Source organism: Phocoena phocoena, chromosome 1 (genome assembly GCF_963924675.1).
Source record: "Phocoena phocoena chromosome 1, mPhoPho1.1, whole genome shotgun sequence".
NCBI lineage: Eukaryota > Metazoa > Chordata > Mammalia > Artiodactyla > Phocoenidae > Phocoena > Phocoena phocoena.
This window is the reverse complement of record NC_089219.1, coordinates 172,598,241-172,617,211: the sequence shown is the minus strand read 5'-3', so window position 1 is coordinate 172,617,211 and position 18,971 is coordinate 172,598,241. Positions and strand designations below refer to the sequence as shown.

General features: G+C 38.9%; 1 protein-coding gene across 1 annotated transcript in view; it reads right to left on the bottom strand.

Moving 5' to 3' along the window:
• Positions 1-18,971, bottom strand: part of USH2A (usherin) — a 791,707-nt gene that overhangs the window by 276,181 nt on the left and 496,555 nt on the right. The window contains exons 40-42 of the mRNA XM_065876328.1: positions 15,121-15,749; positions 5,270-5,604; positions 3,978-4,100 (exon numbers count right to left, since the gene is read on the bottom strand). Coding sequence (XP_065732400.1) covers positions 3,978-4,100; positions 5,270-5,604; positions 15,121-15,749 — 1,087 coding nt within the window. The remainder of the gene's footprint in view (positions 1-3,977; positions 4,101-5,269; positions 5,605-15,120; positions 15,750-18,971) is intronic.

Here is an 18,971-nt window from a genome sequence, read left to right as displayed (position 1 = left end):
AAAGAAATACTTGTAGGAGTTCATAGATAATTGAAAGGAAAAGGAGTGAGAACATGCCTCCCTTCATAAACTCAATGGCAGCTAAGTTATTATAATCTACAAGTCAACATTTTCCTTAAAATAGAGCCTATTATTTCTCATAGCTTGTTCTTCCTTTGTCAGATCCAGAACAGATAGGCGCTCATGCCATCACTGTGTTTGCAGAAGTTTTATCTGATCACCCAGGAACCAAGGCACAGTGAGATCCTGAAAGTCCTAAGGGTGGATTGATGCTTAAAATGAAGGTCTCTACCCTTTTGTTAAACCCAGCCTGACTCACCACAGCAGCATCAGATGACAACAGCACATTTTCCAGATTTTCCAATTGATGAAAATGTCAGGAAACCCAAAGTTATGGTTCCCCTAACAACCATAACTTGGCCACTTTGCACAGAATGATTAAGGAAGAAAAGTTAGAAACTGACAAGTAGTATAAACCCACAGTTACACTGAGTTTGTGTCTACACAGACAGAGCAAAATTCAATAATTAGGCAACTAGCTGGGTAACTCAGACCAAATCATCCCTTACCTAAGATATTCATAAAAAACAGAAGTATTTTTGTTGAAACTAAATTATCTGGATATGAGCTCACTATTTTACTTGGTACATGGAGCTATAAAGGAAAAAATGAAGACTAGAATGATCTGAATTTCAGAACATAATAACATTTGAGATGAAAGTGTTGTGGTTTCTATATATTAGAAACATACAGCTAACCAAAAGAGACCGCTTGCCCAAGGAAACTGACTTCAATTTATACTTACTCTCACAAATGTATTCATAAAGGGATGCCCAGTGAAACTTAAGTTAATTTTACTTTTTATATCAAGAGAAGTACCATTTAAAAAGCTGATTCTAGCTCTAGCTATTGGTGAGATCAGATCAAGATGGGCAGAAACCCTTCAATGGTTCCTTTGTTTATGTAGATGTAAGTTATGAAGGAAATGAGAAAAGGTGAGTCTGGGAAGAATAGGAAATTAAATACTTTTCCTAAAGACATCAGAATTCAATGACTATCCTCCCCCGCCCTCCCCTCCAAAAGAAACCCACAAACAGTCAAACAAATACGTCAGTAAGACAAAATATGTCAAAGAGGAGGCTCATTAAGGGGCTGCAACACAGGTGTGCAGGAAGGTAAGCTGACTGCTCCCATCCTTCCCTCTACAGCAGGGACAGCAAGCCTGGCTGCCAGAAGTTAAAGTGGGTGCTGACTGCACCTTCCAGACAAGATCGCTTCTTTTGAACAAAAACACTGGCACAGCACATAGCACCCACGGGTGGTCTAATTTCCAGTTTTCTCTCAGATTTGTGAGACAAGTCCCCTTGGGCAGGAGGGGCCCCTAGCCTTTTGGACTTACAAAGGGTAGATGTCTAGAAAAATTCTTTTCACAATATGAAGACTCATGCCATTCACTTTGAATATTAGAAAGAAATGCAGGGACTTCCCTGGCGGTGCAGTGGTAACGACTCCACGCTTCCAATGCAGGGGGCGTGGGTTCGATCCCTGGTTCGATCCCTGGTTCGATCCCTGGTCGGGGAACTAAGATCCCACACGCTGCGTGATGCAGACAAACGATAAAATATAAAAACCATAAAGAAATGCATATTGTGGGGGTTTTTTGTTTGTTTTTGTTTTATTTTATTTTGTTTTTTTCACAAGCTGGTTACATGGGTCAAAGTGGTTTATCTGAATAGTTGGAAAAAGTCTTTGCGAGTGCTAGCAGAAAAAAAAAATCTCTTGACATTTAATATTATGAGGCTAGTCAAAATATCACCTCAGCACATTTTGTTATATGTATACTTCCTTTCTAGAAGCAGCTGTCATCAGTATGTTTATGTCAACTTATGTTTCAATCTAATTTGTGGGGATTTAACTTAATTTCGTCCCTTACATCTTCGATTTGGACTTATTAAAAATCCTTACAAGCATCATTAAAAATTCAATAATAAAATTTTGGCCTTGGTCCTAATTCCTTAATAAGTTTTCATTGCTTCTATGAAGAAACAAAATTAACTTTCTGAGTCTCATTCTGTTTTTCTGCCAACTACCTCACGGTTAAAAGTTAGATTCAGTAATGTTAGATAGTCAAGTCCTCTTTATTTTGGAATATTTTGCTATATTTCAGGCACTTAGAGTTCACAGATAGTTACTTTTCCATATGATTTCCCTAGGTAGTGATGGTGTATCTGTAGTTAACTGTGATGATAGTAATTAATACATGTATGAGTGTGTGTGTGTGTGTGTGTGTGTGTGTGTGTGTGTATGAGTGTGGTTTTCTCCACTAGACTGTGAGCTCTTTGAGGGCAAGGGCTATGCTATTCATCTTTTGTTCCTTAGTACAATGCCTGTCAGCATGTAGTAAACAAAAGGGAATTGCTGAATAAAATGAATTTCTTCAACTGAAGTCATCATTATATAGCAATGCTGGATTAAGTAACTAATGAATTGAAAGTAGTGGAGAAGAGTCTAGGGACCACGGTAATTTAGATTGAACCAGAAGGATATGCTAGCAATTGATCCTTTTTAGCTTACAAAAATGGCAATTTTACATGGTTCATTCTATTGTTTCCTTAGATTTACGTGCGGCCTCTCTTCAAGAACCTCACCGTATCTGTAATGTTTTCCCACCAGGACCCTTTCAGATGGACAGGAGAATTTTCCTTGGTTTTACTCATTCCCCAAAGATAAGAACATCACAGTTAATATTCCTAGGGCACAGAGCAATGAATACCCAACCCTTCACACATTACTAAAAGTATTCTTTCATTTAGCATCTATTGGCACACCCACTGTGTGCCAGGCACTACGGTGGGGATTGTGATAGAGAAGTCATGAAGACAAGGCCTTGCTCATGGTGGATATGACAGTAAAATGGGGTGTCCAGACAAGTAGCCAGGTCAGTACAAAGACAACAGTGATTTGTAAGGGGTGTGCTATGGAAATACATTAAGGAAGTAGCTGATTCAGACGAGGAAGAGGGTGCTCTAGGAAACTTTCAGGCCAAGACTTGAAGGACGGTAGACAGAGGGAAATGGCAGCTATGGGGAGAAGCTGAGGGTGGGTGTTGCCTGTTAGAGGTGCCAGACGCAATACTAACGTGGCTGAAGCGCAGAGGCCCAGCAGAGGAAGAGGGGAGACAAGACCAGATTGTAAACAGAGTTCACAGTAGAGCTAGTCAGTGTGAGTCTAGAAGCATAACCCACCTGATAGAAAAGTCATTGAGCAATATGTCTTGAAACTTTTCCTAAAAGAATACTTGTGATTTTTTTCAAATTTGATTACATTGCTTGATTCATGAAGGTCTAGACCTCACTTAATCCCATCCGATCTCCTCATTTTATAGACAACAAAAGTGAAGCCCAGAGAAGTTAAGTGACTCCCCTAAGGCCACAAAGCTAGTCCTCCAGCACAGGATGAAACCAAACCCACGCCTCCTTACTCTCCCGTGGGGTACTCTTTTCTGACATTGCCTATTTGCCCATTTCTTGATCTCTTCGAACTCCAGATCGAATTCTTTCGAGTCCCAAGCCTGTTAACTAAATACTTTTTGTGAATTGAATCAATGATTTATGGCAAATTATTTCCTGGAAAAGCAAGCGTTCTACAAGTGGCCCAAACGTTCCCCCGTTTTGAACACGTTCAACATTTCCAGATTTCGCCATTACGTGTCTGGCTAGAGCCGTGACAAAGGCAAGAGGTTAAGGCGCAAACACCTACAAACTTGACTTCAAAAGGCTTATTTGAAGCATGCAGTTAAGATGGCAAATATTAAACATGCTGACTGTTGCTGCTCGATGATTAATGCCACAGATAATAAGCAAACATGTTTCATTGCATAACTGGCTCACACAATGAAGACGCTCAGATTCTTTGAACTATTCAACATGCCCCAAACTAAATGTCAGCATTTGTTTTTATAGTTTTTGTAATCTCACCTGCTAAGACCCTTATCTTCATAAAACCACTGAGTTCCTGAATAAATATTGTGCCACAGATTTAAATCTTCTGGGGGATTTGATGCAAGTGGTTGCTGGATTTTACATCTCAGAAGCTCATATCTAAAGCAAAAGATAAGCAGAAAGATCAGGATTATCTCAACTAATGTTATTACCAAAATTCAGGTTGTCTCACAGTACGAGTGTGTGCGGTGTATGTGTAAACGTAAAGAAAACATCTTAATTTTCTTTTTTCCAGATAATCATTTTTTTTTTTTTTTTGGCACAAGTGTCATCCGCGTAGCTAACTGGAACAATTAGCTACATTCACATTTTACTACCATCAGTAAAATGATAACATTTAGATTTCTTCTATATCAGATTTGCCAAAACTTTATTGCCAGTTTCACACAAAATAGAATTACAAAAAGCTTATAAAGTTAATGATTTCCTAAAACTTCTACCATCAATACTTTATAAACAATGATAATATTATCGACTCCATAGTCTTGCCTAAGTGTCAAGCTGTTATAAAGCCATTTCAGAATCACAGTTCTTTTCTTTCATCTTATCTATATTCCTGACCACATGCTTTAGAAGTTTCCAGATAATAATAACATGCCCAAAATTATCGTGTTATCTTTAGAATTTTGAGGCACATTTGTGCAAATGTGTCATTTAGAACACGCATCAAGCTTGCTTAACATATGATAAAGGTCTACTTTGAAAATCAAGAGAGGGGCTGTGTAGAGAAGCATTAGAGAACAGCGATTGTTGTTCCGAGGGTTTTTAGTTCCTCACAATATCATGCTATTTTTACCTTGATGATCTTTTTATGGTTCCATATAAGTCAAGATACAGAAGATGAAACTGTATGAAAATTATGAGTGAGGCAGACATAGAGAACAGACCTGTGGTTGCCAAGGGGGAGGGGGCTGGGGGAGGGATGGAGTGGGAGTTTGGGATTAGCAGATGCCAACTATTATATACAAAATGGATGAAGAACAAGGTCCTACTGTATAACACAGTGAACTATATTCAATATCCTGTGAGAAACCACAATGGAAAAGAATATAAAAAAGATATGTATAACTGAGTCACTCTGCTATACAGCAGAAATTTACACAACACTGTAAATCAACTACACTGCAATAAAAAAAATGTTACGAGTGAGGAATATCCAATAAGGAATTAGTTCAACGTTCCTATGTGAGGAAAAGCCTCCTTCCTCCCTTCCTTCCCAGAGAGAGAAGATGGCAACAAGATCCAAAAGCACCATCACTTTCTCTTACCTCAAATTGGGTCCGTTTGGCCTGGCTGGTGGCTGCCAAGAAACGGCAACATACGATTCACTTAGTGGAACCACGGACAACGGGCTAAGATCCTGAGGCAGGGTGGGATGCGTGGTCACATGGGTAGGGAAACTCTCTGTGCACCCCCCTAGATGCCCATTACCCCCTGAGCAAGCCACAATGGTGACAGAATAATTAGTGAAAGGAATCAGATGAGTAACGACGTGACTGAACACAGAGGAAGTAACGTTGGTGATGGTGACGTGAGGGTCAGGCATGCGGATCTCGTAGGTAAGGATATCTCCATTCAGGATAAGTGGGGCTCTCCAAGTGACCTGAAATAAAACACAAGCTTAGCACCAGTGTGACAACACAGGAACAGAGCAACTGCAGTTCACAAGGCCTGGCATTTTGCTCTGCCTTGTTTTCAGTCAAGTCACTTTCTAAATACCCACTTTCGACGTTGCCCTTTGCACTAGACAGTAATGAAGGGTTTCGGATCAATTAGCAGGACACCAGGAACTAGATGAAATGCTGTTTCCTGGGCTGGGCTTTTAGTCCGGAGACTTTCTAAGATTGTCAGACTGGTACACACCTTAGTGATTCATCTCCACCATGGGTGCCCTGAAGGACACAGAGCACACACATGGAGAGAATTCACACATCCACACGCATCAGTGGGGCGGCAGCAGGATTTAATAGTTTTCTTGTTTATAACTCAATTAAACGAAACGTCAGAACTCCTTGCTTTGCATTATTAGTGGGTACTCTAAATATATCACTATTCTCTTTTCTTTTTTTTGGATGGTGGTGGGAGAGTGCAGAAATCATTCTTTGCATTTTCTGAGGATGCCCTATTGAGTTCCTGAATCTCACTAGTGCATAATGTAACAAGTAAAGCAATAACAACACATCCTGTTCTCAAAGACAAGAGACATGTGGAAAGCTTTAAAAAGGCAAGCAAAGAATGATCCTGTTTAAGTCATAGACATGAACATCAGAAGAAAGAAACACCGTTTTCTAATAATGTTTAACGTTGCTTTTCTTTTCTGGCTAAATACTGTAAGGGCATAGTGCTAACCCACTCATGCTCCTATGGGGGACAAAGGACCCTAGAAAAATGTGCATTAGTCATTAAAAGATTACTTATTTATATGCTATCATGGGTCATCTTTTTTGTGTTGCCTTGCAATGTTCCTTAAATTTTGGAGTGTATATCCCATCTCCCCAATAGACTGTAAGCTTCTTGATAGCAGGGCCTAAACTGTACACCCATTTAGTGCCATACACCGAGAGATGGAGTTCCAGAAGTAATAGCAGTCATGGCTGTCTCCATTATGTTTTTCCTTAGCATACAGCTATTTTGAAACTTTCAAAGAGTTTTCCACAAAGTGATATATTGATCCCTACATTTATAGTTCTATACAAATTCGAAGTCTGAGAGGCATTATAGAAAAGTGAGAATGGAAAAGGATGAACCAAAATTTTCTATCTTAAAGAGAAAAAATTTCCTCCAGAAGGAACCTGACCCGAGATAGCTGTAGGGTGTTCTTCCTAATTCTTGGTGATAAAATGGGCCTCTACCAGATGTCACTGGGCAGTTGCTTGATGATTACGGTCCTAACTTAAAATTAACAAGGACCTGACATCTACTCCAATTTTACTACATAGCTTGAAATCATTGCTAATTTTAAAAACTTTTTCTGGACTTCCCTAGTGGTGCAGTGGTTAAGAATCCACCTGCCATTGCAGGGGACACGTGTGGGTTTGAGCCCTGGTTCGGGAAGATCCCACATGCCACGGAGCAACTAAGCCCGTGAGCCACAACTACTGAGCCCGCGTGCCTACAGCCCGTGCTCTGCAACAAGAGAAGCCACCACAGCGCAACAAAGAGTAGCCCCCGCTCACCGCAACTAGAGAAAGCCAGTGGGCAGCAACGGAGATCCAACCCAGCCAAAAATAAATAACAATTAACAAACAAACAAAAAACCAAAAACACTTCTCAGAGAGTTCCACACTGTGCTGGTGAAGAGAAATTTTAGATGAGTTCCTTATGAGCACAGAGGATTTGCCTGGATGGAGGAGAGATCAAAGAAGCCTAACGCAAGTAAAGTTTATAGAGCAGACGTAGGATTCTATTTGTTTGGGGGGTGCAGTGTTCTTTGTGGACTTCAGAAATGAGTCAAGGTCATATTTACAGGGCTTCCTCGTACTTGTCATGCAAATGGAAAATGGAAGGGTTATCACAGCTCAATTCTACCTGACTCACATGTGGAATACCACTTGCCTCTGGAACTAGAATATTCTGAGAGTTCAGGTCAAGGCTTGGCAGCCCTTGAAAGAATCCAAACTTTGGAGGTAGTCTGTGTGAGCAGTTGAGCTGAGAGTGAATTGATTTGGCACTCAATTGTTGAGCCTAAGAAAAGCATTCATAAAATAAACCTTGAATAAGATCTCAACCAGCGGAGATTACGTGATGTGATGTAATGATTCTGGAGACAGTCATTTGAAGAGCTAAAGAAATCCCTGTGTTCTCTAACTATAAACGTTTGCATCCAGAAATTGGCTATTTTTCTCACTTAAAAAGCTACAGACTTAAGAAGATACAACTTTTTTTTTAGTTTATACATTTATTTATTTATTTTATTTTTGGCTGCGTTGGGTCTTCGTTGCCGCACACGGGCTTTCTCTAGTTGCGGCGAGCTGGGGCTACTCTACGTTGCGGTGCACGGGCTTCTCACTGCGGTGGCTTCTCTTGTTGCAGAGCATGGGCTCTGGGCGCATGGGCTTCAGTAGTTGCAGCACACGGGATCGGTAGTTGTGGCTCGTGGGTTCTAGAGTGCAGGCTCAGTAGTTGTGGTGCACGGGCTTAGTTGCTCCGCAGCATGTGGGATCTTCCCGGATCAGGGATTGAACCCGTGTCCCCTAAATTGGCAGGCAGATTCTTTTTCTTTTTTTTTTTTTTTGCGGTACTCAGGCCTCTCACTGTTGTGGCCTCTCCTGTTGTGGAGCACAGGCTCCGGACGCGCAGGCTCAGTGGCCATGGCTCATGGGCCTAGCCGCTCCGCGGCATGTGGGATCTTCCCGGACCGGGGCACGAACCCGTGTCCCCTGCATCGGCAGGCGGACTCTCAACCACTGCGCCACCAGGGAAGCCCAGGCAGGCGGATTCTTAACCACTGCGCCACCAGGGACACCCAGGAAGATATATCTTTTTGACAGTACTGAGTTGGAAGACATGAATCTACTCCCACAGAAAATTTTTATAAGGAATTTTATAGCAAGGTGGAGAAGGCCATTGTCATTGTAGTGAGTAGGCTATCAGAAATGGTATCTAATTTGATCATCCTCCTGAAAATATCCTGGAGCTATTACTAAAAATAAATGTGTCCAAGCTTTTTAAAGAGCCAGTTAGTTAAATATTGGATTCTATTCTTTCCAGTGCCTAAGACTACATTTACTAGAGTGTGGCTAAAATATGTGAGATTAAAACTTTCATTCAGTTTAATTTTCTATGGCCTTTTATATATCTATTGTTCATAGAAAGGATTATAAAATATTGTTGCAGCCCAAAAAACTCAGACCCAAGAGCATGTTCCTGGCCTAATAAGCAAAAGGTATGTTCTCTAGAACAAGACTTTTACACTGAAATTTTCTAAACAGAATTGTAGTTTCTGGCTGGGAATAAAATGTTTATTTTGCCAACAATGATGATTTCTTTTATTTGAGTGGTTCTTAGTTGCTTAGATTTCCATTCTCTGTTTAGTTATTGTAAATTTGCAAAAAATAGGACAGGCGGGTAGGTGTTTAAGGAGCTACTGACTTTTACCTATTTGTTCAGATCCCTGAAGAGTGGCCCTAAACAATCAAGGGACCTACAAGATCCTGGCTGTAAGCAAAAATGTAGGGAATGTAGGTTAGATGATTGGCTTCGGGACTGAAAAATGTAACACACATAAACATTGTAACTTACTTCTAATTTCTTTAACTCCATCAAACCATATTTAAGAACTTTATGAATAAGAGGATTTATGAAGATTGATACAATGGGTTGAGAATGGGCTAAGAATAAATATCCTTGATATTTGATGTAGGTTACTCAACCAACGCTGTGAGACTTGGAACAAAACACTTAACAACTCTGGGCCTCAGTTTCCTTGTATCTAATGTTAAGAGACAATCCTCGCCCTCATATCTACATAGAAGATTTTATAATTCTAAGACTACTTAATCAATACAGAATACGAATGACCACAGGGCAGGAGAGTGTGGTAACGTTTGACTCCATATGGTAATTCCGCTCAACAACTGACTCCCCGGCAAATCTTCTCATACAGAACAAGGTGTACAATAAGTATTTGTTGAAATGAAATGAAATTTTCCCTTTAAGATATCTTCCTTTTCTTTTAAAGTTGTTAATATTAATTTTTTTACTTCGGATATTTGATTTGCATTTTGTATTCAGAGAAAAAAACCAAAGACATTGATACATACAGGAAAATAAATTACGGTCCTTCACCTCGACCTCCTCCTATCCCTCCCCATTCCCACCCTGTAAAGGTGAAAAGGTGATAGCTTTGAATCTGTTCTGCCATACTTTCTCACACAGCAAATATATCCACACATAGGTACGTTTTCTCTCTCTCTTTTCAATTTTTTTCTGGAAAAATTTTATTTTTTATACCCATTTTTATACCCATTATTAATCTGTAACTTGCTTTTCACACTCAACTAGAGATCATGGGACACACCCTATCATGTTTTATGTTGCATAATATTCCTTTCATGGCTGAAAACAGACTATTCAGTTATCCTACTGACTTGACTTTACTGTTAAAAACCATATTTGAAAATGTATGTATACATACGATTGTACATTTTTTATTTAAAAAATTTTTTGGCTGCGCTGCATGGCACGTGGGATCTTAGCTCCCCGACCAAGGATCGAACCTACGTCCCCTGCGTTGGAAGTGTGGAGTCTTAACCCCTGGACTGCCAGGGAAGTCCCTGTACTTACTTATTATTGTATAGGTTAGCAAGAATTGCTATACCAAAATGTATGTTTAGTCTTAATCATTATTGATGGATTACTTTCCGAAAAGTTTGAAGTAATTCACTTGATCACAAACAATGAAAGAAAATGTCCATGATTTGTGTCCCCATAAATTCTTGAAATTACTGCTCCTTTTAGAGATCAGATTTGTGATTACCAGAGGCAGTGGTGGGTGAAGGTGGTCAAAGACGAAAACTTCCAGTTATAAGATAAATAAGTACTAGGGTTGTGATGTACAACACGATTAATACAATTAACACTGCTGACATTACATATGAAAATTGTTAAGGAAGTATTGGGTTGGCCAAAACGTTTGTCTGGAATTTTCCATAAGTTGTTACAGAGAAACCCGAACAAATGTTTTGGCCAACCCAATAAATCCTAAGAGTGCTATCACAAGGAAAAAATGTTTTCTTTTATTTTGTATCTATAGGAGATGACGGATGTTCAATAAACTTACTGTGGTCATCATTTCATGATGTGTGCAAGTCAAATGATTATGCTGGACCCCTTAAATGTATACAGTGCTTTGGGTCAACTCTATCTGAATAAAACTGGAAGAAATAAAAAGAAATTACTAATCCTTTTGGTCTTGCCAGTATTACTTTATTCTTTCTTTAATTAATTTGTAGTCCCTTGACTTTTTTAAGATATAAATATTTTCAAACATTATTAACTTTGTATATCCTCTTATCACATTATTTATCCATATTTTATACTTTGTTTTCTATTGAGTTGTCTCTTTATCATAAGTTATTAGAAGTTCTTTGTTTATTATGGGGAAAGAATTTATTTTTCTATAATGTCTTATAGATGTATTTTTCCAATCTATCTTTTGAAGTTTAACTTTTTTTTGAGGAATCTTATATCTTGCAAAAACAAAATTGTTTTCTAGCTAAATATAACTATCTATTCTTTTAAGGCTGCAGGGTTTGCCTGTGAAATGGGGATAATAATAGCCTTTATCTGACAGGGTTGGAGTAGGGACTCAGTGAGAGCAATTCCTGGAACTTAATATGAACTCAGTGAATATTAGTTGTCATTTTATTTCCTTCCAAATTCTGTAATACCCTATACGGGAAAAGAATCTGAAAAAGAATGTATATATGTATATGCATAACTGAATCACTTTGCTGTACACCCGAAACTAACACAATACAGTAAATCAATTATACTCCAATATAAAATAAAAATTAAATTAAAAAAAGAATTTATAATTTTTTAATGGTTTGATTTAAGCAGATATCAAAGACCAGCCCATCTTCAAAAACAGGTGAGAATGATGACTAAGACTTAATTCTTTTTACTTTGGTTTATTATCAACCTGTAAATGAGCAATGCTAAGAGTACACACCATAGCAAAGCTGTGCATGGACACCATCTGGGGGACAGGATTGTTGTTCCTTGTCACACACACACCAAGGCTGGTGGTTTTGGCGATCTGAGCCAAGAGAGGACTCTTCTACCTGAAAAGCTGAGAGCTGCAGGCCTGCTCTTTCATTCTGCTTTAGCCGTGGGAAGGTGGGCCTGCGAATGGGGCCATCAGAGTTCAGAGTCTCATGTTATCACCAAAAAGCAATATATATATATTTTTTTGCTGCGTCATGGTTATACAACTTAGTTATTCTATGTTTTATTTTTATTAGTCCTCAATCGTACTCAAGACTCCAGTGGAATAAATTTATAAATTGACTTTTTCCTAATCTGGTTTTATGTTGAATATTTGTTAGAGATGGCTACTGAATCTTACGTCTTTTTTCTGCATCTATTGATAAAAAAAAAAAGGGCTTTCTCTTTTAATCAGTTGATTTAAGCAGTATGTTGATAGATTTCCTGATGTTGAACCAAACTTACGTTCTTGGAATCAGACCAGATTTGTCCTGGTATACCATTCTTTTAATATACCCCTGAGTTCAATTTGCTAATATTTTATTTAGAAGCGTTGGCTGTATAGTTGCAGTATGAAATTAGTCTATAGTTTTACTGAACTATCTTTTTCAGGTTTTGGTATTTTTTTACCAACTTTATACAATGAAATGAATTTTCTAAAAGTGATTAGATATCACATCAAAGTGCATGGCTTTCACACGACCGCTTTGACAATATATATTCTTTTCCTTGTAATCAAATAATATATTAAGAATGTAATTTTGATATGCAACTTTCCCTTTTTCTTTTTTTTTTAAATTTATTTTATTGAGGTATAGTTGGTTTACAATATTAAACCAACTATAACTTCTGCAGTACAGCAAAGTGATTCAGTTATACATATATGTGTTCTTTTTCATATTCTTTTCCATTATGGTTTATTACAGGATACTGAATATACTTCCTTGTGCTATACAGTAGGTCCTCGTTGTTAATGCAACTTTCGCTTCCTAATGCTCATGTCTACGCCAAGTTATCTCTTTATACTTACTAAGATGCTACTTTGGGTTATTTTCTAGTTGGCCTAAGTATGTGAAGTTTCCTTGCTTTCCCTATTAGATGCAAGCTCTTACAGGTGGAGTGGTGGTGAAAAGACCACATGGTACAAAATGGGAAGAACTAGGGTGAAATATCAGTCCATTTCCTTTATTATCCCCCAACCTATCAGCTGGTAGTGTTTATTCCTGATTTGTTTCTTCCCTCAAGTCTTTTTCATTTCTGGGCATTTTATATATCTGTTTATGTCGTTTTGACTAAAAGGTACACTCCATGAAGGTGGGGATTTTGATTTGGCCGCTACTGTATCCTCAGTGTCTGAAAGAGGCACTCATAAAGGTTTATAGGTGCTCAATAAAGGTTAGTAGAACTGAATTATTATTGTGTCAATAATATTACTGACAATTCTCTTTATCCTAATATTTGCAATGACTCTATGAAATAAATGTTGAATAAGTTTCTTAACCAATGCATTCATGACCATCCTTCTGTTTCCCTCGTATCTTATCCATTTGCAATTTTAACTTTTAAATCTTATAGTTCATAAAGAGAAATCACTGTATTGCTGTCACATTGCCTCTGTTTACCAGATAAGCATATCACGAGCACATTGACTTTGAGTCTGAAGATCTTTTTGAACCTAACGTGAGCCCAAATTTCTGAAGCGTAAATATGTTGTTTTGATATTATTTAAACATATATAATCCAATACTAGATTCAGCTGAATATTCCTGATGACTCTCTTCATTGATAACTTCTGATTTTCTTGTTATAAAGTGAGAATTAATAAAAGGTGTGAATTTTTAAAAACTATCACTAATGTCCAATGTCTGCATATTCCAAGCACCTTCTCAGAGACTTTTAGATTCCTGACCTGGTGAGTGCCTGTGAGATTCTGCTCCCAAGCCAAGCTAATCTAAACTCTACCTTAGCAGGTTGACAAGCCATGTACACTGTCTTATTCCTGGATGAGGTTACAAAATGCAAAGAGGAAGGAAAAAAAAAAAAAAGAATGAAAGAAAAAGTCAGGCAATGTGTTTTGACTACTTTTGATCACCGTTTATAGATGCTGTATCACATAGAATTGGGCGTTGAGCCATTATTTTTCTGAAAATATTTATCATTTTTCAGATCTGCCTAGTTATTAAACTTCTGTTAGAAAGAATCCAGAAAAAAGTCCATTATCTAGCTGTGCCTTTGTGAAGGGACTGTGTTTATGTCGCATCATATTGATTGGTACTGCTACTGAAGTTTTGCAAAATTCCCTTAGGATTGAAAAGAAAAGTCATTTCTGAAATGATGAATAACTCTAGGTTTGTGTGGGGTTTTCCTTTGGTTCGTTTTGCTTTTCCTTTGAATGAAGAGCAATTCTTAAGACTGCCCAATTCATATAATAAACATCGTACCTCATGTCCTTCAAGTTAATTTCCTTTTAGTGTTTTATCAACAGGATTCTATACATTTGTGGTATTTCTATCAAGAAGGCGTGTTGCTTTGACCAATCTCATGTTGAAACTAAGACAGACTTATAAAAATCGATTTTAGTTTGTAGGTTCAATTAAATTTCTTCAAGAATTTACACTATTTAGCATCACCCAGTGTTTGCTTTTGGTGGGACGAGAGAACACACAACAGAGATTCAAGTAATAATTTCAGCAGGTGAACTCTGCTGTTATGCAAATGTCCTTTGTTCCGTGCTCTGGTGAGCAAGCTGCTACACCAATGCTTTTGGCAGTAGTACAAGATTGAATCCATGGAAGCATGTGTGTATTTACACAAAAGAGGCTTCTAAGCTACAAAACTCCCTCCTGTTTGGTTACACTAATTTCCCTTGAATGAAGTTTGTATGCAAGCCAAAACAATGGTAGTTATCCTGTGCTCTAGGGCTCATTCCCAGTAGAGTGAAGTGAATAATTGAACAGTTCCTAGATAGCCCCGTAATCGGCTATTTTTATTTCTTTCCCCATCATCTTGATCCTTTGATCGTTAAAAAAGAATCAGAATATCGGTAATTGGAACTTTTGTTAATACACTAATCCCTTCCCCCGTATTTCCCCACCTCCTCTCATTTTCTGATCTATTTAGATCTGACGTGGTGGTTAAGCTAAGCATCCCACGGTGGCATTCAAAGGATTTCAGGTGTGTGAGGCAAATGGCAGCATCTCAACAATATAATTAAGGGGTTACAGGGAGAAATGAAAAACTGACATCAAATTCAAGATAGCCTGGGCCAAAGGCCAAAAACCCAGTTTCTCCAGTGAATGCCTAAAACAACACATGTGTGCGTTCTGTCAGTAGATGGCTCTGTTCAACACAGAGTCAATCCAGGGTAAATTCCTATGTCTGCAGTGGAGACAGACACACCGTATCTTACCTTGGCTGCGTCGGGTCCTAGCACATCCACCACGGGGGGCTGCACCCCAGCAGGTCGTGAAGGTCTCGTGGTCACTTCTGCCCAAGCGCTGCTGTTTGTACCTCCTCCAAGAGTGCTCATCAGGACCCGATACTCATATTTTGTCCATGGGCTAAGGGCAGAAGTCTTGTCGATAAACCTCATGGGATGACCTCTCGGGAAAGTCACCAGGGTAGTAGCTTCTTCCTTCCCTTCGACTCTCCTCTCGATTGTGAAGTTCTCCACCAAGCCGTTGGGATGGGTGGGGGGTTGCCAAGATATAATCACGGACGTTGGGGTATCGGAGAACAACTCTGGTCTCGGGATACCTTCTGGTGCATCTGGGAGTGTCCATACAGTCTGAGACTCTGGTGACAGGGAACAGCCTTTTGAAGTACAAGCTTCTACTTGAAATGTGTAGGCTGTATACGGGCGCAAATGGACCACTGTGCCATTAGTGACGTTTCCGGAAGTTTTTAAGCAGAGGCGGCCATGTTGATGAATGTTATAATGGGTAATGATCCCATTGCGCTTTAAAGGATGCTGCCAGGTGACCAACATCATTCTTGACTTCACATCCCGAAGAATCGGAGGGTCTATAGGTCCAGGTTCTACAAAGTAGAAAAAAAAGTAAGACAGGATACCTCTTAGAAACTCCCCACATCTCCTCAGAACAAAACTAAAATGAGTGATGACTCTCCTACCAGAGTGTGAAACTGGACACTTGGTGAAGGCCAATAAGTAAGTGGCCAAGTGTCTCTTAACACGTTTACTCTTAAATGTGCAAGAAGTATGTACTTGTTGAACATTATCAAATTCAATTGTCATTTTTGTCTCTAAGATAGCTTTATTAAAACCATTTCTTTTTATTAAAGCTAAGGATTCAAAATATCATAAGGACCTGAAATAAAGATCTTAGGAGAGAAAGATACAAGAGGGCGGTTGTAACCAAAGTTGTAGCTTCCGCCCCATTTTTCTAGAACCCCAGTAACTCATTATAATCAATAACACTGCCTTAACAAACCTGCATATTTCACAGCCCAGTAAAACCCTTCAGCATCTCTCGTTACATATTCCATATTATCCCCGGGTCTGTTTATCATTCTAATCCATGTTTTGTAATTTATCTACTCCCTGTTAATATTACAGGTGATTTTTTTTTACTGTGACTGTGACAGAAGCTGCCGATTTAGCTCTTTCACCTACTGATAAATAAACAATACACAGATCTGACCTTTAGGTTAACAGGTTTAATGCTTGCTCCACTCAGCACTCTAACTGATTCAATTATCATAAAGGTTCAGGAGGCTCCATGAATACTGAAAAAGGCCCACCATATGCCCGCCTAGGTGTTGTGGAACAGCAAATATCCTGCAGCCCTCCAGAGAAATTCCTTAATTGTAAATAATTTCACCATGCGACACACTCAAGTCACCTTGAATGCAAACCCCTCAGCCTGCGGAGGCAAAGTGTTATTTAAGCTTTACTGGGCTGCGTTAAATTCTGCAATTTGAAGGGCTGTTAAGTTTTTCAATTGAAATTTCATTTAAAATGCAGGTGCTTTTTATTATATTGAGGCTTTACTGCTCTCTGGGTACAAGCAAGAACATGGTGCAATAACACAAATCTGGCTCAATCACTGATCAGTAACAGCTGTAATTCCAGAACATTTAGCATTCTTATAAACCGCGGCCCGAAATCTATAAATTGCTACAACAGATCAAGAAAAATCCTGTATCCCCCTTTTCTGCCCACAGCAATTTGGACATTTATGCGATTTTTCCGTGAACATTAGATTTTACGGAAGAATCTTTAAAAAAGATATACTTGGATTTAGTAATTGTTTAAAACAGTGTTGATTATGTGTGTGTGATTCAGTGTCATGCCCAAGGTTTAAATTTTAAACGCAACCACTGCTTCGCAGAGCCAGTGACTACAATAATAGCTGATGATAGGAGCGTATTTTCACACGACATGATCCACGTATTTGTCACCAACTGGACTGATGGTAGAATCATAATTACTTTTTGAGAGGAAAGCTGTTACAGTACACGAACCCTGAAATCAAGCCATTTTTGACAATTTGGTAATGCATCCTATTTGAAGAGAAAAATGCTTAAAAGTACAGTGATCTCGATATGGATCACATTTTTCATTTTAGTCTGTTGTTAGCTTTCATGTTAAAGCTTTCGTCAAACCACTGTGACATTTCTTACTTTGCTCTCCGGAACACAGTAGTGGTAGCAATTACTATATCAAAATAGGGATGCGGATCCTTTCTTATTTATACTTGTCATCTAGGTTTGGCTCTCTCCTGAAGAAAAGCAAGCGCAAGTCTGGTAAGATATCAATGTCGTCTTGTAAAACGAAATCCTCTGAGATTGGGGTCCATAAAATCAATGGTGGAGAATCAAGCCTTTCAAGTCTAACCCTAACTCACCCTTCCCCGCTGAAAAAAGAATAATATATGCTTACAAATCAGAATATTTTCTATTAGGGTTTTCACTCGGGTCTTCCATAATTATCCCTCATCTGTGCCTTATCTCAAACTGTGAGCTTCTTCAGGGAAAAGTTACAACAATGATGCAGTCTGTTCTCTGTTTTGATGGGGATAAGCCTTTCATTTCTCCTGCCTACGATAATAGTCTTATCAAGGAAACATCCAGGATAATGAACTGGTACTTCAAGCCTCCACAGAACACAGCCTTTCCTTAAAGATGATCTCCTATCTTGGGAAAGAAGAGATGTTTAATTTCAATTGCATGATCTTTTCCCCCCCTTGAAAGCCAGAATACATTTTATGAGCTTCAGGCTCGAGCTGAGTAGGGCCCCAGCACTTGCTGCAGGAAGGGTCCTTGAAGCACGCGACTCAGGAGAGAATGCCGAATGCAGCTTAATTAGCTGCTTTGGCTAAGGAAGTGTTAAAACCTGACTCTTGGCACGCTTTCAATTTAGTGCTTTAAAATGATAAGCTGAATCGTCTAGTTCTATATACAAATCAACTGGCATGCTACTGCATGGCTGAAAGGGTCACCACAATTATGTAAAACATGAGTAATAACTATAATTGGGGTAGTTTGCTAATACAATAAAAAGCTCTGAACATGAGAAAAGTTATGCTCACAGCAGTAGCTATCACTTCTAAAGTAAGAATTCATGGATGAAATGACATGAAAAAGATGGTTATAAAATTTTAATGGAATGATAAAAGGCAAAAGTCAGCCTCTCAGCTGAATTCTTAAAATCCCTATATATCACAATCAGCTCCTTAACTGTAAAATCAATGTGGAGTATAACATGTTGTCAATGCGGCTGTCACTGGAGGGGAGACCGGCAAGTATGACAGCCACACAGCTCAGCTGGCTAGTGATGAAAATACAACCGAACAGCCCTCTCCGTGGGTGTAATTGTTTAGAGAACTCCCCTCCTGGAGCGGGGAACATCCTTTCTGTTCAGATCACTGATTCATATTTCAAGCTGTTTCATTACAGCATTAATAACAGAAAGTAGTTTCATTTTGGCAAATGAAATTATCTTTTATGGGAAACGATTTCGCTCATCAGCTTCAAAAATTCAGCCCCAGCTTAAAAGAGAGTAATGAGATTGTTCACGGAGGGGTCTGCTTATTTTTATACTCAGGGGTGCATACTGGGAAGGATGGGTGCGTAGGCGTGTGTGTGTGTGTGTGTGTGTGTGTGAATAAATGGTTTGAATGACTCACATCTGTAGTGTGTATACAACTTTTTTCAGTGCTTTCCTTGGGTCTTCTACAACTTGTTTGCTACTAGAGTTACCGAAGATGGCTCAGTTTTCCCGGTATGTTATTACCGCCT